The sequence below is a fragment of the Leopardus geoffroyi genome, chromosome C2, assembly GCF_018350155.1.
Source record: "Leopardus geoffroyi isolate Oge1 chromosome C2, O.geoffroyi_Oge1_pat1.0, whole genome shotgun sequence".
Classification (NCBI taxonomy): domain Eukaryota; kingdom Metazoa; phylum Chordata; class Mammalia; order Carnivora; family Felidae; genus Leopardus; species Leopardus geoffroyi.
Window position 1 is genome coordinate 68,368,040 of NC_059333.1, and position 25,314 is coordinate 68,393,353.

At 42.7% G+C, this 25,314-nt stretch overlaps 1 protein-coding gene across 3 annotated transcripts in view; it reads left to right on the forward strand.

Annotated features, from left to right (window-relative positions):
• The first annotated feature begins 6,629 nt into the window (after nucleotides 1-6,629).
• PARP14 (poly(ADP-ribose) polymerase family member 14) overlaps nucleotides 6,630-25,314 on the forward strand; it is a 45,478-nt gene continuing 26,793 nt past the window's right edge. The window contains exons 1-5 of one of the 3 annotated variants that reach the window (XM_045502267.1): nucleotides 6,630-6,905; nucleotides 11,649-11,782; nucleotides 12,544-12,577; nucleotides 16,988-17,230; nucleotides 20,208-20,444. In XM_045502267.1, coding sequence (XP_045358223.1) covers nucleotides 6,719-6,905; nucleotides 11,649-11,782; nucleotides 12,544-12,577; nucleotides 16,988-17,230; nucleotides 20,208-20,444 — 835 coding nt within the window. In that variant the 5' untranslated portion in view covers nucleotides 6,630-6,718. Of the gene's footprint in view, nucleotides 6,906-11,648; nucleotides 11,783-12,543; nucleotides 12,578-14,173; nucleotides 14,691-16,987; nucleotides 17,231-20,207; nucleotides 20,445-25,314 lie in introns of those variants that run through there. The other 2 variants (XM_045502265.1, XM_045502266.1) reach the window with 2 other exon arrangements.

Sequence of the window (25,314 nt, forward strand, 5' to 3'; positions counted from 1 at the left end):
AACTAGGGAGGATGTGGGGCAAGAGACTGCTCAGGTTTTTTTTTATAAACTTTAAAAGTCTAAAAATATTTACACTTCTTAAGACATAAGACATACATTCATTTGAAAAACTACCAATGTGGGGCACCTGGGTGGCTCAGTCGGTTAAGCGTCCGACTTTGGCTCAGGTCATGATCTCGCCATCTGTGGGTTTGAGCTCCACGTCGGGCTCTGTGCTGACAGCTCAAAGCCTGGAGACGGTTTCAGATTCTGTGTCTCCCTGTTTCTCTGACCCTCCCCTGTTCATGCTCTCTCTCTCTCTGACTCAAAAATAAATAAATATTAAAAAAAAAATTAAAAAAAAAAAGAAAAACTACCAAAGTAATTAATGGGGGTGGGGTGGGGAGAAACATGAAGACGATAACTACCAGAAGGAAAATCTAAGAGAATAGAAATGCTTGCCAATGAAAAGGACAATTGAGGTTGGGGAGACTGCTGCTTTTGCTGAAAGACTTTTGGAACCATTTGATTTTATGCAACCATTTTCAGTATTTCCTTAGTACAAACAATTCTTCCTTAAATGAGAAGTAAAATAAAAAAAAAAATAGATTATATTTTTTAAAAATAATAAACACTGAAAATTCATCATTTCCTAATTATTTTACTACATTTTATTATTGTCTATATTTGAGTTATTTCTGTCTATTGTATCTGTATGGTAAAGTATTATATAATGGTGTGTTACTGTTTATCCCTTCTCAACTCTGCATTCAGTGACATCATGTTGGGAACTCAGGTCAGCCATAGTGGGAATATTTACACCATAAAAATTGGCAAACACCACAAATCAGGGCTTGATTTATTGTTCTCTTAATTGTCTAGACTTAAGAAAATGATGGAGAAGATGTTAATAAGGCAGATTAAATTGAAACATTTCTCATGTCTGCATCCATTACATTTATTTATTTATTTATTTATTTATTTATTTATTTTTATTTTTTTATTTTTTTATTTTTTTATTTTAATTTTTTTTTTCAACGTTTATTTATTTTTGGGACAGAGAGAGACAGAGCATGAACGGGGGAGGGGCAGAGAGAGAGGGAGACACAGAATCGGAAACAGGCTCCAGGCTCTGAGCCATCAGCCCAGAGCCTGACACGGGGCTCGAACTCACGGACCGCGAGATCGTGACCTGGCTGAAGTCGGACGCCTAACCGACTGTGCCACCCAGGCGCCCCTACATTTATTTTTATTTTTGAGAGAGAGAGAGAGCAAGCACGTGCAAACGGGGGAGGGGCAGAGAGAGAGGGGGACAGAAGTGGGCTCTGTGTACACAGCAGAAAGCCCAATGTGGGGCTCGAACCCACGAACCGTGAGGTCCTGACCCGAGCCGAAGGCAGACGTTTAACCACTTAACTGACTGAGCCACCCAGGCACCCCTGCATCCATTACATTTTAAAGAGCACAAATGAAGAAATATTCTTCCAGCATTTGAAAACTATTATCCAATCCAGCAAAGAAGGAGCTCATGTCAGTGACAGATAAGAGTTCTGACACATGTCTTCCTTGTTTCATTTTCATCTCACTTAATGTAAACAGAAGCATCAACCAACATTTATGTAAGAATTATACTCACTCATAATTGCAACCATAGGCTGGCTACAAAGATAAGAGTTGGGCAAAAATCTTTGAAACGTTCTGTGAGGATCAACTGGTTATTTGAAATTTACAGTAAAGAGGATTATATATTTAATTATTATTTGCAAAGTATGTGCTATGCAATCTTTATATCCACAAAATGTATAATAAACCAAAATGTATGTGCAAACTATTTTTCTCCAGAGAGCTGGTTGTTCAATATTTAACAGCACGTCACTGGGGGAGGTCATGCATTGTATGATATGGGAGTAAAATATTTTATGTTTTTCTTTTAAAATATGATCTAGAGTGTATTATCTCTGAGAGTTAATGCCTGTCTTGAGACATGCATGTGTGTCTGATTCAGAGGCCAGGAAGGATTGTTGCTTTGCTTTACTGTTCACCTCGCACAGACTTGTTAGATCTAGACTACTCTGAACTCTTACTTCCCACCCAATGATAATGTTAGTGAACCTATATGACTCCTATTTGGGAAAAAGTATCATTAGGGATTACTATGCTGGCAGGGTGACGGGTATTAGGGACTTACCCTGTGGAAGTTCGAAGCACACAAAGCTTCTGAAGGGGACCTGAATACAGGGAGTGAGGCCAGAAACTGGGTGTGTCCCTTTGGTGACTCCCCCTGAGGACTGAATTTGGAGTGGTAACAGAGGGTGGCTTGCCTTATTTCTGATGTCACATTCTATTGTAGAGAACTGGGCCAGGAGCCTCAGGACCAAAGTGAGGTGGAGAGATGAGCATGAGGCACTCACAACTCACTGATTCAAGAGATGGGAAAGCCACCCTTTCCCCAAAATACACTTCAGTGGGAGAAATGGGGGCCTGATGCTTTTTTGTAGAGAAGTTGAAAGGAGCCTGATGCTAAGTTATAGAAGTCTGCAGAGAAGCTGAAAGGAGAAATTTAGATGAAGTAAAGAAAGGGAAGTTAGCCCCAAAATGCAGATGTGGGTTTTATAGCAAGATCAGCTGAAGCTATGAGGGGTGTTGACCAGGAAAAGAGGCAGAACAGAATTATAACAAAAGCATTTATTTGGGGTCTTAAAATTGCAATTCTGGCAACACAGATTTGGGCAGCAACCCAAATATTGTTTCCCTAGGGAGCAAAACTCTGGGGTTTTTAAAGACAAAGCATGGAAGGTTGTTATGTTGTTTACAAAGAATTTTGATTGGTGTTGGTGGCAGAAAACCAGTCTTGGTTAAACCTAATTGGTTGCTCAGGCTATCTCTGAGCAAAAGTCAGCTATGTAGGAAGTTGTAGGTGTTTATGCAGAGTCCGTGGAGTATTTGTGGTTTGGCTTAGTTCAGAAGTTCCACCCAGTGAGGACGGGCATAAGGCCTACCTCCTTAGTGGCCTCCAGCTCCAATTTAAAACCCGACATAAATGATTCCATTTCGTCTCACCTTTCATAGGTGGACATAGCCTCTTCTATGTTGGCCACTCCCACTTCCCTCCCAGGCCCTGAGAGGACTTGCTTCCTTGGAAGGAAATGAGTTTCAGGAGATAGAGAATCAAGAGAGGATAAGCACACAGTGGGAGGGGGTAGGGTACAGACTCAACAAGTGAATAGGGACAAAACCATTTAGGATAAAAGACAAATACTTCAGGGGCTGATGATGAGCAATTTGCTTTTCCTAGAACTTTCTTTCCTTGGTTTTCAAGACCTGCCATCCTGATCCTCTGATAACTCCTTCCCATTCCATCCAGGGATGATGAACAGGTTTGAGTCTGAGCAGTCCTAAGACATTGCTGATAATTAAGGAGATTCTTTTTTTGAGAGAGAGAGAGAGCGAGCAGTGGAGAGAGGGGCAGAGGGAAAGAGAGAATCTCAAGCAGGCTTCATGCTCAGCATGGCACCCAATCTCACGACTGTGAGATCATGACCTGAGCTTAAATCAAGAGTCGGATGCTTAACTGGCTGAGCCACCCAGGTGCCCCAAATTCTTGAAAAAAAATCCAGAGATAGCCAAATAAAAATTCCACTATAAATTAATGATTTCAGTTTCACTCTATTTCTTGTATAATGATAATGTAAGGAAAAAAAGATAAACTGCCCAGTTCTGGAATCCCAAACTCTGGGGAAAGAAGGGTGCTGATTTTAGTTGTTGTTTGGGGTGAGGCATCCTGGGGCAAGCAGTCACCACAGTGTGGTGAGAGCTATGCCCTGGCCCTTCTGTGTCCTCCCCACCTCCCCTGCTGGGGTCCAGGGTGCGGTGGACTGGATGATGTGCGCCACCTGCAGGTAGAAAGCTGGAGGCAGGAGAAAACACCCGCCTACAGTTCAGCATTGTTACTTACTGAGCAGGAATAAAAGCCCAGTCAGTAATTTCTTTTGGCCCATCCTTGATTCTCTTCACCCTGAAATTTAGTTTCATTGTGATTAAAATACAACATGTGAGGTCCAATCCTGCAGGGGAAGCCGCTCTAATTTTGGCTGTGCCTGAGACCTCACCACCTCCTTCAAGAAGCAAACAGATCCCCCAGGGAGAATCCCCATAGCTTCCCACCAACAGTCAGTCAGAATCACCTACTTCTTTTTTTTTTTTTTTTTTAACGTTAAAAAAAATTTTTTTTAATTTTTTTATTTTAGGGAGAGAGAGAGTGCGAGTGGGGAGAGGGGCAGAGAGAGAGAGAGAGAGAGAGAGAGAAAGAATTTTAAGCAGGCTCCATGCTGAGCATGGAGCCTGACACAGGGCTCTATCCCACCACCCTGGGATCATGACCTGTGCCAAAATCAAGAGTCAGACGCTCAATGTACTGAGCCACCCAGGCACCCCCATAGTCACCTACCTCTGTTCTCCACCTCTTCCTGTCCTGGTGCAGTGAGAAAAGTGTTACCTGCCTGAGGCTAATGCGTCCAGAACCCCCTCCCACCTTCTCCCACAACCTGTATTTTCAACCATCCCTTCCTTCATTCCACCAGTATTAAACATGCTTAAGACTCTGCCATCTTAAAATATTTTTAAAGCCAGAAAACAAAAACAACAGCTCCCTGATCCTATAACCCCATACACTGCTAACTCCTTCACAGTCACACTTCTGGAAAGAGCTGACTGTGCATGCTGCTTCCACTTCCTTCCCTTCCTTTCAGTCCTTTGTCCACTGCCATGTCCCTCTCCTCCCTCCTCACCAGGAGATAGTGCATGTGGTCCCCGCAGTCCACAAGATACTTCCTTATATGGTGGTTTTTGAATGATAACTGCTTCTTCTCACTTGACACCCTCTTTTATTTATTTTTATTTTATCTTTAAAGTTTGTTTACTTATTTTGAGAGAGGGAGAGAGAGTAGGGGAGGGGCAGAGAGAGAGAGAGAGAGAGAGAGACAGAGAGAGAGAATCCCAAGCAGGTTCTGCACTGTCAGCACAGAGCCCAAGGCAGGGGTTGGACCCAGAAACTGTGAGATCATGACCTGAGCCTAAACCAAGAGTCACATGCTTAAGTGACTGAGCCACCCAGGTGCTCCGACACCCTATTTTATTACGGGTCAAAGGTACATACATTGCTAGCCTCCCTCCCACATTCCTGGCCACAGGTGATGCTCCCATCTGGTTGATGCCCTTATGTCTAGCCAGTTGCTTAGGCTGTCCATGGACAACCATGGAGTCATACTTTAGCATCTTCTCCACTGTGCACATATTTCAGCAAGTCCTGCAGCTGTGCCTTCAATGTCAAACTGGAATGTCACCCTTTCTCAGAAGGTCTTCCTCTGTCAGCATCCTGCTCTCAGCCACCCTTATCCCTCACTTGGGAAACTACAGTAGCTACTTGGCTGACCTCCCTGCCTCTACTCCAGCGACTACACAGCAGCCAGAGTGATCCTATACAAGTAAATTACATTATGGGAACCCCTCCCTTCTCAGCCCTCCAAGGTTATCCCCCTGTGAAAATTAATAAAGGGAAACCTCACTGAAATGGAGCTGGGAGGCCAGAAGGAAGAGCTGTCTCGGCATATCACTCCATGTCAGTCACAGGCAGAATTGTCAATTACAGACCCCAACAGAAGAATACTCAACAGGAGAGAGTTATCGGTGACGAGCCCCAGCAGGAAACTGACTACCCCAGCCACTCAGCCAATGAGAAACTGTCATCACCCTGAACTCTTGCTTTCTCCAGTAGCCTTGTGTGCAAAACAACCCCTCCCAACTTCCTCCTTCTTGTCCTCAGTTTTGTTTGTTGGACAAGCAGATGGTTTTTGCAGTAGTTTGCTTGCCCTGAATTGTAGTTCTCTGCTATTACCAAATACACCCATTTTTGCTGGTTAAAATAACTGACTTTTACTTTTAGCATCGATAACCCCATCATCCTTTGGCCTTGGGTCACATGTCACCTCCCCATAAATTCTCCCTGAGCTCTTACACCGGGCTAGAAGCCCTCCTAATTTGTTCCAGGAATACCTGTATATTTCCTCCTGAAGCACCTACTGCACAGTCATCATTCCTATGTCCCCACAGCTGTGTGAACTCAGTGAGGGCAGGAATCATGTTCGTTGAGACCATCCCAAGGGCATGGCACCTAATAAATATCCCACAAAGAACTGTGAACGTATGGCCCTCCCTTTCTGAATTTCTAGACATATAATATTAACAGATCTGCAAACAAAATGCAAAAGAAAAGCAAGGTAAAATTCTTATGATTTGTTTGGGGCCTATTTGGGCACTCCATTACACATTTTAAAGAGTCACAGTTTGCCAATACATTCTATTTTCTCGTAAAATGCTGGCCTCCAGAAAAAGTGAAGCTTTCTGTTTGCAAAAGGTATTGTGCGTGATTCAAAGATGCTGGTTTCGGCTGTGACTTGGGTGAGTGGCACACAGTGCCTGAGCTTTGGGACGCAGGTGCACAAATGGAGGAAGACCAGATGCTTGGAGTGGCGATGCCCAGCACTTGCTGTGGGCCAGAGCTGAAGGTGAAGAACTGGGTGGGCGGCGGTAAGTAGTTCAATCCTGGGACAGCTGTTCAGAGCCAAAGGCCAAAAACTAAAGACAGGGAGGAGTCTTCTGGGAAACGAAACCGAAAGGGGCAAAACTAGCCGCCCTCTGCTGGGGTGGGTCGGGCGGCAGAGGCAGCCTAGCGGAGCTGACCATGGCTGTGTCAGGCTCCGTCCCGCTGTTGGTCGACGGGTCCTGGGGCCCCGACCCCCCGAAGAACCTGAGCACCAAGTTGCAGATGTACTTCCAGAGCCCGAAGAGATCGGGAGGCGGGGAGTGTGAGGTCCGCCAGGAACCGGGCAGGCCGGGGCTCTTCCTAGTGTTCTTCCATCGAGAGGACGGTGAGGGGCGCGAGGGATGGGTGTGAGATGGGACAACCAGGGTCTTCCCCCAGGGTAAACTTGGGCTTGGGGCCTGCAGCGGGAGAATCCTCCCGGCTCCAGCAGCAGCCATGAGGGAGGGCGAGGGGCTGCCGGACCGACGAAAAGCGCGCGAGGGGCGCTGTGCTTCTAGGCGCTCCCGGTGTTGCCTGAAGGTGGCGGCAGAACCGCGCAAGTGAGTTCAACATGGAGCACGTAGAAACAGAAAGGAGTTGACAGGCGGCTTTATTCACCTCACTTTACAAGGCTACATAGTGTGTTGGTGGCAGAGTTGCAAGTCCATTGCAGTTTTTTCCTTCCTATTAAAGCAGCTGTTCTAGAACTCCAGAGGTTAATGGGAGCACAATTTTAAGGGAAGAGAAAGCTTCCGGGGAGAATCACATGTAAACTGATTCCTGAAAGCCAGTTCAATTCCTGATAGGAAGAATATTGGGGAAGGCTCTTCAGATGGGAGCACGTGGGCTGCAGTGCAGGGGGCAGGAAAGCACAAGGCATCTTCAGGCAACATGCATGGCGCTCTCTGGGAGGTTTGGCTTGAGTAGCGAGCAAGTCTACTAATCCCTGCATACAAGCAAGGTCTGCAGACTGGGTCCTAAAATAACACGTGGGGTCTGGGAAATTTCATAAGGTCATGAAGGAGACACCCGTATTTTAAAAATCTTAGGCCTTCTGTTATTAAACCTCCTTCTTATGAAACGGTGGGCAGGAAATTCAGGCTAAGAGAAAGTTGAGATGGTAGGGGGCCTTGTAGGATACCATAAAGAGTAGGAACGCCCTCCACCCCCTTGGCAGGGGAGAGGCATGTCCAAATATACTTTCAGGAGATAAATTTGGTTGAAAATAAGTACTTTGACTTCTTTTGGGAGAGAGCTTGGAAATCTGAACTTTTAGGAGAGTCATGCAATATTCTAGGTGAGGACAAGCGAGTCCTTGAACAATGAAAATCAGCCTGGGGATGGAAGATACGTATTTGTGTGGTATTCTGGATTTGGTAACTGAGGTCAATGCTCTGAGAGAGAGGGAGGGAGAGAGACAATCTCTTTTCTTCAGTTATTTTTTTAGGTGAGGAGTCATAGGGATTTTCTCCCAGTGTTTCTGGGGTCACTTGGGGGCAAAAGTGCTGCCTAAAATCACATTGGGTGTAAATATAGAAAGTTATTGGAGGGAGAAGGCCGTGTGCTGCTGATCAGCACGCAGAATCTTTGTTGAGGGTGCGTTGGTACCTCTTCCCCTGGTTTCATGGTGGTCCTTGGCCTGGGGGTAGGGGTGACATTCTGAGTTGATCTGGGTTGGGAGTTTTGAGCTTTGTGGGTGGGAAGCTTCCTCCCCCACAGGCAGCTGAGTGGCTGAGTTCGTCCTCCTCCGGTTTGTTGTCACCCTTAGGAAAGGGGGCAGATAAGCACCCACCAATGTGCTTGTTCAAAACACTACCGGGTCTGTACTGAGAGGCTTGTGACCTGTTGTTCCCAGAGCATTCGCTTTTTCCTTTGGACTCTCATAGGAAATGATGTGGACAACCCCTGCTTCCAGCTTCCTGTCGCTGGATTTGGACAAGTATTTGATCCAGAGGAGAGGCAATGAGGCTTACATGTGAGAAATTGGAATGCTCTAGGCAGAGATCCAAAAAGGAAAGAATGAAACCCAGAGAGAAGAGGGGTCCACAACTAAGTGTGTAAAAGGCGAGGCAGGTAGGGGACAGGAGATCTGTTAGGCTCACAGCCCTTATGAAAACAAAGTACCAAGTTTTCCAAGGATTAATTTCACCAAAGAATGCTGAGAGGGCAACTGTGCAATGTAAGCCGTGTCCCCTGGGTTTCATTTTCCTCAAGGAGTTTTACCACTTTGATTACAACTGTCCACATCATATGAGCCTGGCCCTTAGGGACCCTTCTTCCTTCTCCTTTAGAATCCCGTTATCCTCGTGAGTAGTTCAAATTGGGGCCACAGACCTCTGCATCTGACTCACAGCAGGCTAAACAGACATAGTTCCAGCTCTCTCTTAGAGATTTAGGAAACCTGGGTTTGGGTCAGCGGGAATCTGCACATTTAAACAGCACCCCAGGTGCCCCTGGTGTGCTAAAGTTTGAGAAACCCTGTTTGTTGACAACCCTGAATGAATGTGATTACAGAAACTACAAATGGCATAAAAATATCAACAGTGCAAAATACGATTTTGTGTCGATAACATCATTCTCTTCCAGCCCTGAAAACAGAAATGGTTTCAGTGTCCCTACCAGGCTTCTTTCCTCACATTGCCCAGCCCACTACCCCTACCTCCATCCCCAGGCTACAGTAGTGGCCCCTCTCAAACAGACAACTCAGACTTAGTACAACTCAAAACCTTTTACGGACAAAGACCCTGGGTGGTTGGGGGGAGGGGAAGGGTTCCTATTCAGTTTCAGTTTCCTACCAGAGGAACCATTGCCTCTGTAACAGGTTATCAGAAATTTGCCAATAATGGTTGACCCACCCTAGTGGGTCCTCCGGGTGTTCTTTCTTTTGCAGGAATTCCCTCCACCCTCCACTCTAGGAACTGGCTTCAACAGGTGTAGGCCCACAGTGTAGCACAACTTTATCCATATAATTCACATAATAAGAATGAACCCAACAGCACTTCTCTATAGAAATTAATGCATAGCAAACAGAAGTATTCGGAAGCTATACCTTACTTTTATTTATTTGTTTGTTTATTTATTTATTTTAAGTTTATTTATTTTGAAGAGAGAGAGAGTGTGTGTGTGTGTGCACGCGCACGCTCACATGAGCAGGGGAAGGACAGAGAGAGAGGGAGAGAGAGGAGAGTGAGAATCCCAAGCTGACAACGAGGAGCTGACCCTGATGTGAGGCTCGAACCCACAAACTGCAAGACCATGACTTGAGCCGAAATCAGAGCTGGATGCTTATCTAACTGAGCCACCCAGGCACCCTGCTGTATCTTACTTGTAAATAGTTCACTCAATTTCTGAAACATCAAGTATAAATTGACTAATACGACTTTAATCCGTGTTTCAGATGTGTGCATTTATCATTCTTTCTGGTCATAATTTGGCTCCTGATTATTTTCAGTCTCTTTGGGGTAAGGAAACCCGTCTCCTTAAGTAAATTAAATGTAGGTGGTCTGAAGTTAGTGCAGAAGGGAGGTTGTCCTCAGGGGGTAAGGGTGGCTGTACATCAGAGTTTCAGCTCTTTTTCCTCCCAGATTCACCTCTCCTTGTTGCAGATCACTTACTGATATTGCTCCTGCCTGCTCTCTTGAAATAATGGTGCCGTACATATTGTGCACAATCTGAGAACAGGCTTTGGCATTTAGATGCCTAGATAGGACTCTACCAAAGTCTAAGGAATAATAAAAGGAATGCATCACAGAAGCCCACGACTCTAGACAACTTGGCTTATAAAACTTGGCTTGTTCTAAGGCTTCAGGGGTCTTATCCAGTCGTCAGTCCTCACTCTAGCTTAGGACAGCCCCTTAAGAGTCCGTGTGAAAATCTCTTCTGCCTGATAAAGAGCGAAATTAGAGTCTGGCATTCCTTCTCATGTTGTTAATGGGGCTTGTTTTCCAAGTTAGTATCCAGTTAAGGCCTCACTTCTCCTACCCCTTCATGGATACGTGAGGTGGGAAAGTTATTCAAGCTCCTCTTAATGATTCCCTATATCCTTGGCCTCTCAGACCATCCACATCAGAATACAACATGGTAGCCCAACATTCATGTCAGAGCTACATCTGTGAGTAATAGGGCACTTTCAAAGGTTCCCCTTCACCCTGACCTCTTTGCACCATCTAGCTCTTTTGACCACATCTCCTCTCCTCTAAAGTCACTCATTCCCTATTTTCTGTGGCCTTAGGTACAGATTTTCCTTTTCTCTCTCTGGCCGTTCCTCATAATTATAACCTACATTTGCATAACTCTTGTGGGTGTTACAAAATTCATTCACAGGCACTGCTTTAAGGGAGGAAACAGACTCAAGAAGTTAAGATATTTTCTCAATGTCACTCATCTAGTTTTGGGCAGAGTTGGAATGTGAATCCAAGTCTTTGGACTCCTATGTTCATTGGTCAGTTTTTTCACTACAGCTCAGCTGCCTGGAATGCTAATTCTATTTTTTTTTTTTTAATCTCTCCCCTCCCTTCTTTTCTACTCCTTTTATTGCTGGATGTGAGGCTCTTATCACAGGTTAAAGAACTGAGTGAAACATCTTTTGCACTAGGCACTTGGCCATTCTGCTCATGGTCACTCAAGTAGCCTTCCTAAAACACAGCTGTCATCATGCCATGTCCCAGCACCCAATCTTCACTGGCTCACAATGAGGCATGCTTTGATTACTTTCCTTTATTTGTGGAATAAATATTGCTACCTTTCTGAGTGCCTACTGAACATCAGGTACTGAACTAAGTTCTTTATAATGTTTTTTAACACACAACACTTGTACAAGACAGTCTTCATTAATAACTTATTATAGACAAGAGACTGAGGCTGTGTAAGTAAGACTTATTAAAGAACATGCCCAAGGTTTAAAAAAAAAAGTAGGTATAAAGATGGAATTGAAATCCATGTCTACTTGCTAAACTTTTCCTCTTTTCACCACACAAGGACTCGCTTGGGAAAATGACCAAGCCATTGAATGATGATGATGAAACCCTCTGGAAATCATGGAGTAATTTTGTGAATAAAAATTTCTTGACAGTTTTTTTTTTAACTTCAGTTTGGCAAAAAGTTCTGGAGAAAAAGAACCATGAGTTAATATGGCCAGGAAAAGGAACATTCAAGTTAACTGTCCAGTTGCCCACAACCCCAGACAAGGTCCAGGATGCCTTTGAGGGGGAAATTCCAACAAAGGTAAGTCAAAACATGAGTAAAAGGGAAGTAGGATGTTCTGCCGAGGTGTGTGGGAAGGGAATCACAACATGGGGAATACAGTGGGATGAGAAGTATAAATCAAATTGGAGTAGAAAGCACCTTACAGATGTGGAGGGAGTGAGAGTGGTCATGAGGTAGTTATGGAATAATGAAGGAGAGGGCGCTTTTTGTTTGATTTTAGGCACTTTCGGAAAAGTCAGAATTTTCAGATTGTAATAAGGGTGGTTTGAAGGTATAAATTTTTGGGTTTGTTTGTCCTGGGTGCTTTTAACCTGGAACTTGCTCTGTTTGCTTTATCTTTACATCACTTTGAGGGGACAGTGATCCATACTGCATGTACTATTTCCTTGACTGTCAAATGGGATAGTCATAGTATCTACCTTGTTGGATTGTTGTGAGGATTAAAGAGACAACCTCTGTAAAGCATCTGGCCCGGTGCTGGTTAATAGCAAACACTCAATACATGTTAAATGGGGGAAAAGATTTAGGGCCCGCTCCATACCCCAAACGCTTGGTGTTAATTGGAATTTCTGTTATTTGTGACTCATTTGACCAATGATTTTGGAGCTAAGTAGATAGAACACTACACACGGGGTGCATTCAACAGCATAATTGCTAGAGCTTTTTATTATTGTTTCTATTGACCCTACGCCTCCGGGCCAGTCCCCAGGGACAGTTTCTCAATGTAAAGAAATTATTAGTAATTTATTGATGCTACTCTATTGTCTATTGGATTTCAGGAACCGGAAGGCAAAGAACATGTCAAAGAACCAGGTAAGGTCAAAGAACTGAGACAGGTGGCCTTCGCCAGCAGTTTTGGCTTTCATTACAGATGGCACCTGCAGGGGTCATCCTTCTCTTCTTGACTTCACAAAGCAGGGTGTGCTCAGCTTAGAGACGCCTCAGGCTGCCTTATCTACATACTCTCGGCCAGTTGTTCTCAGGGTGAGCATCGGGGAAACCCCCTGAGATCTTAGGGCTCAGGTAGAAGCATGGAAACAGCTCTCTCTGTGGGGACTGGGAGACACCTTGCAATTGAAGGGAAGCAAAGAGGTGCCTGGGAGATGGTGATAAGCCAACCTTTAGAGCCCATCAAGAAGCAAAGACATGATGTGTCAGTGGGTGCCGTATGTGGCTAAGTCCGTTTCTGAGCACTGAGTGTGGAGGGTGCTGTCCTCTGGAGCCACAACAGGAGGGTGGACAAAGGCTTCTAAGTGCTGGGTGCAGGATGTGAGTGCAGCACCCCCCAGGCCAGCAGCAGCTCTTTTCATCCCATCTGCTGTAGGAAACGGCCTGTAACCTAGCAGCTGTTGTGGATCCTGCTGCTTCACCTGTGTCCACCTGTTTGGCCTGTAGTACCACCTGCCAGTTACTAAAGAAGCAATTAGTTTTCCTGGCTAAGCATGCTGTTATAAAGGGGAGGGATGAGGACCTATGCTGAATGGCTGAGTAAGAGAGATAAAATGATGTATATACCCAAATCTTAGGCAAAAGGAATTCCAAAAACTGTATAAATTATTGTCCTCTAAAATTGAAATTGTCTTGAGAACATGTTTAGAGGTTTGCAACCTTCTCTTTTGAAAATAGCACTAAGCTGAGGGCTGCCTTTACTTGGCAAACCGACTAGATAGGGATGTATAGATTGTTTTCATCTAACATGCTATGAAACTATAGAATCTAGGATGCATGGTTTTCTTAGAAGCTCATGATTCTTATAAGATAGGAATTTTTTTTGTCTGTTTGGAGTAATTCCTGCTTTCTATTCTTCAGATATGGAACTGGCTTACACAACTCCTGGTGTTCATTGTGACCCCCTAAATCCTTATCTATTCTTGGAAAATGCCTTATGTGTTGTACCCTCAAACTCAATTTTAGACCAGGAAGTGGTTTTATACTGGTACATTTATATCTGTACCACTTCCTGGGTCTAGAATTAATCGAGTCTGTGTTTCTTACGGTTTCATAGATTTTACCCTCACTGTGTCTTAACTGATTTGTCAGCACTATTTCAGATTCACTTATAACCCCAAGTACAAGTGAGTAAGTATAAGGAAGAGCCATCCAGCCCCACCCACCAGTGGAATTTTCATCATACTGGAGATTTTAGACTCATTGGCTAGCCTGTTTTTACATGACCCAGACTCTAATGATAGTCACCAGCCAGGAAGTTGGGCAGTCTTTGACAAAATACTTAATGGTCCCCTTTAAGAGACATAAGAGGAGGTCCTTTGTTGAATGGTTACTCCACACTGAATCCTAACAGTGAGCCTAAGGCTAGAACTCTTGAAATTAATTGGGATGGTATAGATAGTTTTCAGAACGAGCAAAGTCAGGGTGGAAGGTGGTTCCCTAATAGGTCCCGTATTTCAGGAACGATAAGAACGGAGAATGCTGCCCTGAGAGTGCATGGGGCATGCACAAAATCCTGAAGTTGGAGATGGACAAGCAGTTGGCAGAGTAAGGATAGGTCAATCAAGCCACACACCAACACCAGGGGATGTGAGCCCTGAGCTAATGTTCAATTCCCGGCGAAGCAGAGTTGGGCTGGGTCTGAAAGGTGGAAACCAGCAGTTGGAAGAACCTGTAGAAGAGAGACACACAAGAGCAGAGAAACACTGGCCCTTGTGGTCAGCAAACTCTGGCTTTTTCAAATCTATATTTCCAGCCTGGACTCTTCTAAATTCCAGACCTTGTGTCTGATCTTCCTGTTGGAAAATATGTGAGAGCCACCATGTCTGAAGCTACCTGTGTCATCTTCCTCCTCCTACCCTTTCCGGCTACCTTATTTCTCTTGAAGTACACAACCAGTCTGCCCGTCACCTACTAGAAACTTCAGTCGTCTCTCCTCTTTAAGCCTTCACAGACATCGGTCACAGAGACGATCAATGTAAGTTTTCCTCATCTGTCCCTCCCTTATGCCAGACTCCCATTATTACCTCACAAATCCAGCATGGCAGGAGTGCCCTGTATCTGGGGTCTCTCTGATGTCCTTCCCCTGAAATCTGACCAGCCCTTTGTACTATTGCTGAATATCCTGTCACCCTTATCACAGAAGCCTTCCACAACTCACTCTTACTACCAACTGCAAGATAAAGTCCACACCACATTCTGGACAAAGACGGTTTTTTTGGCCTCACTTTTGTCTGCACACAAGTGCTCCTTGAGCTTCATCAGTCAGATCACCTTTTCCTAAGTAGTTTGGGGCAGTCACAGCACCCTGCCTGTACTTCTATTGCTCACGACCCCTTCCATCCCACTTCTCTCTACCTACACTCTAGAGAGCTTTCAAGATCCACTCAGCCTCCCCTTTTCTCTGAAGGCTTTCCAAGGCAGCCCAGCCCCATTCTTTCTCTCTCGGACTCCTGGATGGATTGTTGATGCTCTTTATTTGGCAGTTAACCAAGCCTCAAGCCTCTCTTGTGATGGAGCTTCTAATAGTCGTAGAAGCTTATGTCTCTGGAAAGGCTCTAACCATTCGGTTAATCCAATGCTCTTCATTTTGTAAAGAGACATGCCTGAGGTCACATGGCTAAAGAGTGGCTGAGTCAGGGCTTGAACTCAGGCAACCTCATCCCAGCTCAGCAGTCCTCCTGCTTCATGACATCTGTCTCATTGAAAGATAATTTAGGTTATTATTGAATCCTCAAGCCAATTTTTACTTGGCATGAATGTGTATATGTGTGTGTGGTGTTACATCTAGCATGTAACAGGAGTATGTGTGAGGGTGATCCGACTGGGGTAACAAACAACCTCCTAAATCATAGCTCGATATAGTTGGCAGCTGGGGAGTGGGGGAGTCTAGACTGCTTCACAGTCATTCAGGAATCCCAGATTCCTTCCATCTTTTGACAATATTACTATTGATATGTGGCCTCCAAAGTCACTGCAAGGGAGAATGGAGAGTCATATAAAGGAGATTTGTACTGGCCGGGCTTGGAAGTACAGTTCACACTTCCACACGTATCCCATTAGCCACATGAGCTTGACTGTGGGAAGTCTGGGAAATGTTGCTGAGAGAGAAAACAAAATGGATTTGGTGAGCACAGAGCATTTTACTCTGTCATAATAAACCTTTACAAATGTCGGTTCCTTTTGTCATTTTTCTTGTATGCCTCCATGAGAAAAATCTGTAAGTTCCGTATCTCATGTTTTGTGTATGCATCCCTCTGTACACCTCTAGTGCCTTGAATGTAATAAGGGCCCCAACTGAATAGTCACTCGCAAAACGTCTAAAGATCTTATACACATCATGCTGCAGTGAGTGAGTGAGGTCTGAGTGAGACTGACCTGATGCAGAGATGGAACTCACTTAGGGCCAACAGCAGAGAGGAACAAGCTGGCTGGGGTGATTGCTGTTCACTGAGCTTGACATATACGTACAGCTCTCTAGGCAATTTTACTTTCTATGTGTCTTCCTTGGTCATTCAGCAAGTATCCTTTTTTTCTCTTCGGTGATGAAAACTTAATACTTTTCAGAGCATAACGTGTTACATGGGCATCGTAAGATATTCTCGCTTTCCTCCAGTGGCCCGAGCAGTAAATCTCCAATTTAGCAAATGCTATTGAACCTCAAGAATATACTATGTGCCAGCAATACAGGATGAATAAATATATCCCTTGCTTTTGAGAAGCTGACTTCAATAACTATAATAAGGTGCTTGATAGAAGCATGTGTCAAATACTACAAAAGGCAGGTTCCTCAGAGAGACAAGGCAGGAAAGGATATAATAAAATCAAACTTAATAATAACAATAGACTGTTAAGTGCTCCATTTTATTTATTTAAAAAAATTTTAATGTTTACTTATTTTTGAGAGAGAGACAGAGAGAGAGAGAGAGAGAGAGAGAGCGCGAGCGTGAGTGGGGGGAGGGGCAGAGAGGGAGACACCAAATCTGAAGCAGGCTCCAGGCTCCGAGCTGTCAGGACAGAGCCAGATGCGGGGTTCAAACTCATGAACTGTGAGATCGTGACCTGAGCCGAAGTTGCACACTCAACCAACTGAGCCACCCAGGTGCCCCACTCCATTTTACTTTTAATTATATTAAGCAAAAAGCTTTCTAAAATCTGTTTGAGTTAGCCAAGAGAATGAGAAGGAAAGAGGACAGTGTCTTAAGATAATTTACTTTGCTAAGACCATGGTAGATTAATATAACATCTTGTATCTTTTTGTCCTTCTAAAATCAGATGTGTCCGAAGAATTGGATACAAAACTTTCTCTCAACAGAAGATCAGGAAAAGTGGAAGATACCTCAGAAGAATGTGAAAATATTTCCTCTTTGGTTGCATTTGAAAATCTCAAGGCAAATGTAACTGGTATAATGTTAACCTTGCTAGTGGAGAACATAAGTGGCCTGTCCAATGATGATTTTCAAGTGGAAGTAATACGAGATTTTGATGTTGCTGTAGTTACCTTTCAAAAATGTATAGGTAAGATCAAGTCATGCTGTATTTACCAATCTTTCTTTGCACCACACTTTGGGATTTGAGACATCCAGCTAATGTCTTTGAAAGTTGGACTCTTTCCAGTAGCTAGTAGGAGAGGACTCCAAGTTAATATCGATGCTTTTTTATTTTGAAAGAGAAGCAACTTTGTTTTAAAACTAAATTCTGATATATACAGTAAATCAGACTTTAGTGTATGAGTGGTGTGTGTGTGTGTGTGAAAGAGAGAGAGAGAGGGACAGAGACAGAGACAACACACCCAAATAGAAATCTAAAGTCTAAGGTTGTTAAAGTGATTCCACCTGGGTGGCTCAGTCAGTTAAACGTCCGACTTTGAGTTCAGCTCAGGTCATGATCTCCTGGTTTGTGAGATCCAGCCCCACATCGGGCTGACAGCACAGAGCTTGTTTGGGATTCTCTCTCTTCTTCTCCCTCTCCCTCTGCCCTTCCCCCACTCATGCTCTCTCTCTTGAAATAAATAAACATTAAAAGAAAAAAATTAAAGTGATTCCAGGCAGAGGAGTCAGCATTTTCACATGTGTTATCTTATTGGGAGAAGTATTGATACGTGTTACCAAACTGGACTTATTGGAAGGTAATAATAATAGCAGGCAGTCATATAGTGATACTATCAGTCAGGTACTATGGTAAGCTCAGTACATGTATTTATTTCTTCTTTTCAACAACCTTTTTTTTGTTGTTTATTTACTTTGAGAGAGGGGTCTAGGGGCAGAGAAAGGAAGAGAGAGAGAATCTCAGGCAGGCTTCACACTGTCAGTGTGGAGCCCGATGTGGGGCTCGAGCTCACAAACCAGGAGGTCATGACCTGAGCCAAAATCAAGAATCGGATGCTTAACCAACTGACCTCCTCAACAACCTTTTGGTAATAATAATAATAATGATTACCTAATGATAATTATTATTAATAATTATTACCTAATAATATAATAAGTATTAATTAATAATTAATAATAATATAATAATTATATACTACTAATAATAATTATACTAATAATAGTATAATAATAATTATACTAATAATAGTATAATAATAATTATACTAATAATAGTATAATAATAATTATACTAATAATAGTATAATAATACTAATAATATAATAATTATTAATTATTAATTAATAATAATCATTACCTAATAATAATAGGTAAATATTATTACCTAATAATCATCATCATCATTATTATTATTCCTCATTTTACAGTTGAGGAGACAGAGGTGCCGGGACGCTAATAAATTCTTGGATTTGAACCCAGGCAGCCCTGTTCACTTATCTCCTTTACAATATATTTCCTTAGTACTTTCATGGTCATCACGTAGGTGGGAGGGTAAGTGGATGGGATGCAGGAAATGAATGCTTTTCAAGGTCTGTGGGAGGAGTCATCTTCAGAAGGACAAGAAAATTTCCCAATTCCAAGCCTTCGCTATTCTGTGGCCATGGTAGTAGAATGGTTAAATAAGAGCACAGGTCACTAAGTCAGAACTCTAGCTCCAACATTTGACCACTTATCTGAGGTTGTCTGAGTTACTACCCCCTGTGCTTTACTTTTCTTATCTGTAAAATGGAGAAAGTAGTAGCTACCTGATATGATTTCTAAGAGGATTAAATGAGATAATGTTTGCAAAGCTCTTAATATAGTATCTAAGACATGATAAGGATTCAAGAAAGAGCTATTCTTATATCAAATTTATAATTATTTCTTATAAAGGTAAAACTAAATGGCCCTGCTTTTGTTCATTAATCAAAACTCTTAAATATCTACTACGTGCCAGACTAGGTGCTATGGGTACAGAGATGAATAATTCTTGGTTCCTGCTCTTGAGGGCCTCATATGGAGTTGGAGACCCATATGTAAATGAAAAATGGCGGATGCAAGAGGTGAAGCCATGAGCAGCAGGCTGTGGGGAATGGGAGGAAGGGGAACCCAAACAAGGTGGCTTGGTTTTGCCTTGCTTGCCTATGAAGTTTATACTCCAGTGATCCCAGTCTGCCGGGTCCCTGGTACACTGTTGTTTCCTGCCACTGCTCTTCTCTCTGCCTGAAATGTTTCCTCCCCTTATCTGTCTGCTAATCTCTTCTTTATCTTTCAGAATTCAGATCAGCATCCACTTTCTCTGGGGATCCTTGCGGGATTCCCTGTATTTGTCTTCCTGCCTCATCTGATCCTACAATAGGTCCTTTGTTTGCTTTCAAGATTCCTTCCCTCCTAGGTGGTGAACTTTCAAGGACTTGTTACACTCATTTCTTTATCCCCAGATCCTAGCAGAGTACCTGTTACATTGTGGGTCCACCATCAATATCTATGAATTTCAAAGAGATAATCAGGCTGAGTCCTGAAGGAGGAATAGGACAAGGATATTTTTTTTTTTTAAATCAGAGAAGGGCATTTCAGGCATAGGAAATTGTATATATGGAGGCAAAAGGGAACGGGGTTTTCAAAATAATGACTAGGTTTTTTGGCGGTATGGAAAATAAAACGAATGGCAGAGAATAACCAGAGGTGATGTTTGGAAATTAGTTTAGACTCAAATAGCCAAACAAGGGCATTTTTAGCCTAGCTGAGGAGTGTGAACTGACGCTTGCTGCCTACAGGTAATGGGGAGCCATTGTAGGACTTGAGAAAGAAGTGAAATGAGACGATTTGTATTGTAGACAGATTTGTATTGTAGGGGTAAGATGTCAAGTGGGGTGGGGGAGGGCTGTGACTGGAAGCAGGGACACAGCTCAGTGGCAGTAATCCAGGTAAAACATTCATATGTGTATCGCTGTTCAGAGACCAGGAGTTTTAAGCATGTAAATCCTCATATAAAAATAAAATATTGCGTCTAAAAATTGAGTGTTTAGCTATCTCCTTTATCTCAACTAATATTCAGTTTCTTCTGTATAATATAAAGATATAATCATAATTTTCTGATTGATCGATTGATTAATTTTGATTTGTAGATGCTGTGAAATTTGTTGATGATTGTGCCAGGCACCATTCAGTGAAACAACTTCAACTTTCTCCACGACTTCTGGAAGTGACAAAAACAATCAGGGTTGAAAACCTGCCACCTGGGGCTGATGACTATAATTTGAAATGTTTATTTGAAAATCCTCAAAATGGAGGAGGAAGAATTGCCAGGATTCAATGTTTGCCTGAAGAGAGTTCAGCTCTGATTGAGTTTTTTGACAAAAAAGGTAATATCTATGAGCTTGACATTATAAACCTACCTGACATAATCTAAACCATTTTAGCGGATCTTAATAGTCATCAGTTGAGTACTGATGCATGTTATTTTTTATTCATAAATTTCATTGGAAATCCAATTAGTAATCCCATTCATCTGGGATATCACAGTTAATGGGCCCAGTGATTTAAACATTAGAGAAGCAATGCTGAAGACATAAGGAGATTCTCTCATGAGTCTCTACCTATAATGGAAAACACATAATTCTTAGAATCTTTGAAATACTGTATTAAAGAAGAGGTGATCTGTGTTTTAGCTGTATACTTGGTAGAAATTTTCAAGTTAATTTCCACAAGATTAGGTAAAGAAATGCTCAGAAACACATACAGTTCCTATAAAGTATCACTACTTCCCTTTCACCTGTCAGTATCATCATTCAGAAATTAATAGGGGTGGTTAGTGGCATCCATTGGATGCCTGCTGGATAGTTCTTTGCAGCAACCCTGTGAAAACCATGTCCAGCTGAATCTCAGGGAAACACTTCTGAGGGTTTTGTGGATATTAGATTGCCAGTTCTCCGAGGCATGTGCAAAGTCAGCGCAGAGATTCCACTTGATGTTCAGAGGTGAAGGCTGAGGAGTAGGAATTAGGGGGTCAGACATTTTAGGAACAGTGAGTTTGGGATTACCAGGGGGAGCATGAGACAGGATCACGTGGTATTCCACCCACTGAAGATAAACTGCTTCATGAACATAGGGGAAGGACGCTCCCTTGGGCTTTGATGGGTTAGGGAAACGGGTGAAGGTATGGTTTAGATTAAAATGGAATGAAAGTCCTAGTATTCCTTGGACAAGGGGACAAAAGAGGAGCTTCTGTCACAATTTCTTTAAATCTCCCTGAGCCTGGGCTTGGGATTAACAGCTGTCTACTCTAGAAGTTAACTTCCCAGTTTATGGTGGGGCTTCCAACCTCTTGAAGGCTTGGGCAGTTGACTGTGTCCTCAGAATGTCTACATTACATTCTGTACGGCTAATAACAGGAACTGCTTAATCTGGGTTACTTTATGCAGAGCTGCATCTGTGAACAGCAGGGTACTCTCAGAGGTTCCCCTTCACCCTGACCTCTTGATGCTGTCTGACTGTGTTGACCATGCCTTTTCCTCTAAACCCACAAACTCTGTGTTCTCTGTGGTCTGAGATATACTGATCTTCCCTTTCTTTCTCTGGCTGCTCCTTCTCGTGATGATGACTTACATTTGCATAACTCTGCAAGGTGCTACAAAATACATTCACAGGTACTGCTTTATGGGCATTGCTATTACTGTGATTCCTATTTTACAAATGAGAAACTGCAGCAGAGAAACGTCAAATAACTTGACCAAGGTTACACAGCTAGTACGTGATAGAGCCAGGGTTTGAACATGGCTAGACTGGACCCTAATCTATGCTCTTAAATTCTCCACTCTTTCCTAATCTCCCGCTCACCTATACCATTAATTTTTCTTATGGGCCATCTCACCACTTACAACAGGTTATTAGTAATGAGGCAAACTGTAGCTAAAGCTGGATTAAAAGGATAATTTATTTAGCAGTCTACATTTTATGCAGATTATTTAAGAGGAATAAGTAAGGCACTTACTCTAAAATTATTTTGTTCAATTTTACAAAGCCTGATTCACAAAATCTTAAGGAAAGGAACTCTTTTTTTTTTTTTTTTTTTTTTTTAAGGAGAGGGGAACTGTTCCAGACTTTTAAAAACATGTTTAGGGGCGCCTGGGTGGCGCAGTCGGTTAAGCGTCCGACTTCAGCTAGGTCACGATCTCGCGGTCCGTGAGTTCGAGCCCCGCGTGGGGCTCTGGGCTGATGGCTCAGAGCCTGGAGCCTGTTTCCGATTCTGTGTCTCCCTCTCTCTCTGCCCCTCCCCCGTTCATGCTCTGTCTCTCTCTGTCCCAAAAATAAATAAACGTTTAAAAAAATAAAATAAAATAAAAAATAAAAACATGTTTATTTATTTGTTTTGAGAGAGAGAGTGAGCAGGGAGGGGCAGAGACCAAGAATTCCAAGCAGGCTCTGCATTGCCAGCACAATGCCCAACTCATGAACCATGAGATCATGGCCTGAGTCAAAACCAAGAGTTGGATGCCTAACCAACCAAGCCATGCAGGTGCCCCTTAAGAGAAGGAACTCTTATTGAATACCTGTTATAGGTGAGATCTTTTGCTGTATTTTCTATCACAGTATTTCACTGAATCCTAGTAATAACTTACATATAGTTACTTTTTCTTGTACAGAGAAGGAAACAGGGTGGAGAATTTAAGCCACAATAAGGAGTCATCTGTGATGATTCTTGGGTCAGACAGATCCTGGCTTTGATGCTTATTAGCTTTGTGATCTTGGGAAAATTACTTTATTACTTTATTATTTTAAATATATTTTTTATTGAAATATAGTTGACACACAATGTTACATTAGGTTTAGATGTTCAACATAGGGATTCAACAACTCTATACCTTATCCTCTATTCACTGTATGGTGTAGCTACTGTCACCATACAGGGCTATCGCAATATCACTGACTGCATTCCCTATGCTATACCTTTCATCCCTGCGACTTACTGATTCCGTAGCTGGAATGTATCTCCCACTCCCCTTTATCCATTTTGCCCATCCTCCAACCCACTTCCCCCTGGCAATCATCAGTTTTTTGTTCTCTGTATTTATGGGTCTGCTTGTTTGTTCATTTATTTTGTTTTTCAAGTATTTATTTATTTTTGGGAGAGTACAAGCAAGGGAGGAGCAGAGAGAGGGGGACAGAAGAGAGCCTGATGTGGGGCTCCAACTCACAAACCATGAGATCATGACATGCGCCACCTAGGTGCTCCCATTTGTTTTGTTTTTTAGATTCCACATAAAAGTGAAATCATATGGTATTTGTCTTTCTCTGACTTATTTCACTTAGCACAATACCCTCTAGGTCCGTCCGTGTTGTCACAAATGGCAAGAGCTCATTGTTTTTTACGGCTAATTAATATTCCATCGTGTGTGTGTGTGTGTGTGTGTGTATTATCACATCTTCTTTTTTTAAATTTTTTTTTTCAACGTTTATTTATTTTTGGGACAGAGAGAGACAGAGCGTGAACGGGGGAGGGGCAGAGAGAGAGGGAGACACAGAATCGGAAACAGGCTCCAGGCTCTGAGCCATCAGCCCAGAGCCCGATGCGGGGCTCGAACTCACGGACCGCGAGATCGTGACCTGGCTGAAGTCGGACGCTTAACCGACTGCGCCACCCAGGCGCCCCATATCACATCTTCTTAATCCATTCATCTGTCAGTGGCCACTTAGGTTGTTTCCATATCTTGGCTATTGTAAATAATGCTGCCATAAACATAGTGGTACATGTATCTTTTTAATTAGTAGGGTTTTTTTTTTTTGTTTGGTTTCAGTAAATACCCAATAGTAGAATTACTGGACTGTCTGGTCTTTCTATGTTTTATGTTTTGAGGAATCTCAATACTGTTTTCCACATTGGCTTCACCAATTTACATTCCTACCAACAGTACATGAAGGTTCCTTTTTCTCCACATCCTTGCCAATGCTTGTTATTTCTTGTCTTTTTGATCACGTTAGTGATCCTGCCCAGGCTTGGATCCTGCACAAAGCCATGTTGGGAAGTTCATATTATGTGTAATGACCTCTGAAGGCCACATCCTTTTCATGATGTCTGGCTCCAGGCCTAAGAGACAATCATGCACAAGGGGAAATTATTTTTAACACCTTTCTACAAGGATGCTATTTTAATTCAACTTGTTACTGGAGTTCATTCTAATTCCCTTCCTTCTTAGACCTCTTGTGCCCATCTAATAACTAACACAAAATGAAGAGGGGCTTTGGGAAGAAGAGTACCCACCCATACACACACACACACACACACACACACACACACACACACACACACACATCCCACCCTAGGAACTGTCCCAGTAGAAGTGGCAGGAGAGGGGGTCATAGCAGGGACAAGGGAAGGTTCAGAACCTACTGAATCAGAATCCTTGGGGTTGGGCTTTCTAATGACTAGGAGGTGATCCTCTTTGGAACCCCTGGTAAAGGAGCAGGAGCATTGGCTTGAGAGTTAGACACTGGCTCAAATCTTAGCTCAGATAATACTAATATTAGATGACCCTATTTGAGTTCTCTAACGTTTCCTAGCCTCAGTTTTATCATTTGTAAATAGGGATGATAATAATAGTGTCTCTATCTCAAAGGGTTATTGTGAGGATTAAATAAATACATATATGTAAAGCATTTAAAATGGTGTCTGACACATGGTAAGCTATGGTAATTATTATTATGCTCCCCCTCTTAGAGGTATTAATGGAATCTAAATCATCTATGAAGCCTAAAATTGTGAGACTGTATAAGAAGCAGCAAATAGCATGATTCTTACATGAGCTTTGCTTTCAGCACCAGAACATTCTTTACACTGGGACCAAACATTGCCCCCATGCTTGTGAACAAATTCTTATCTATTTGTTAATCTGGTGGTGATATATCAGTGTTACCAGAAAACAGAAAATAGAGGGGTGCCTGGCTGGCTCACTCAGTGGGGCACACGACTCTTGATCTCAGGGCTATAAGTTTGAGACCTATGATGGGTGTAGAGATTACTTAAAAATAAAATAAAATAAAAAGAAGATAGAATTTGCTTAGCAGAATTTCACCATAGGGTGATCTTGGTTGGAAAGTATTCCATTAAACAAGGGATACCTATGCAGTATTAATACAAATCTATTTATATTTGAGCATAATAACATGCTTTTTAATAGCATGTTATAACATCAAAGTTCTACAAACACTAGGCTTTTTTTTCTCTAATAGAAAAGA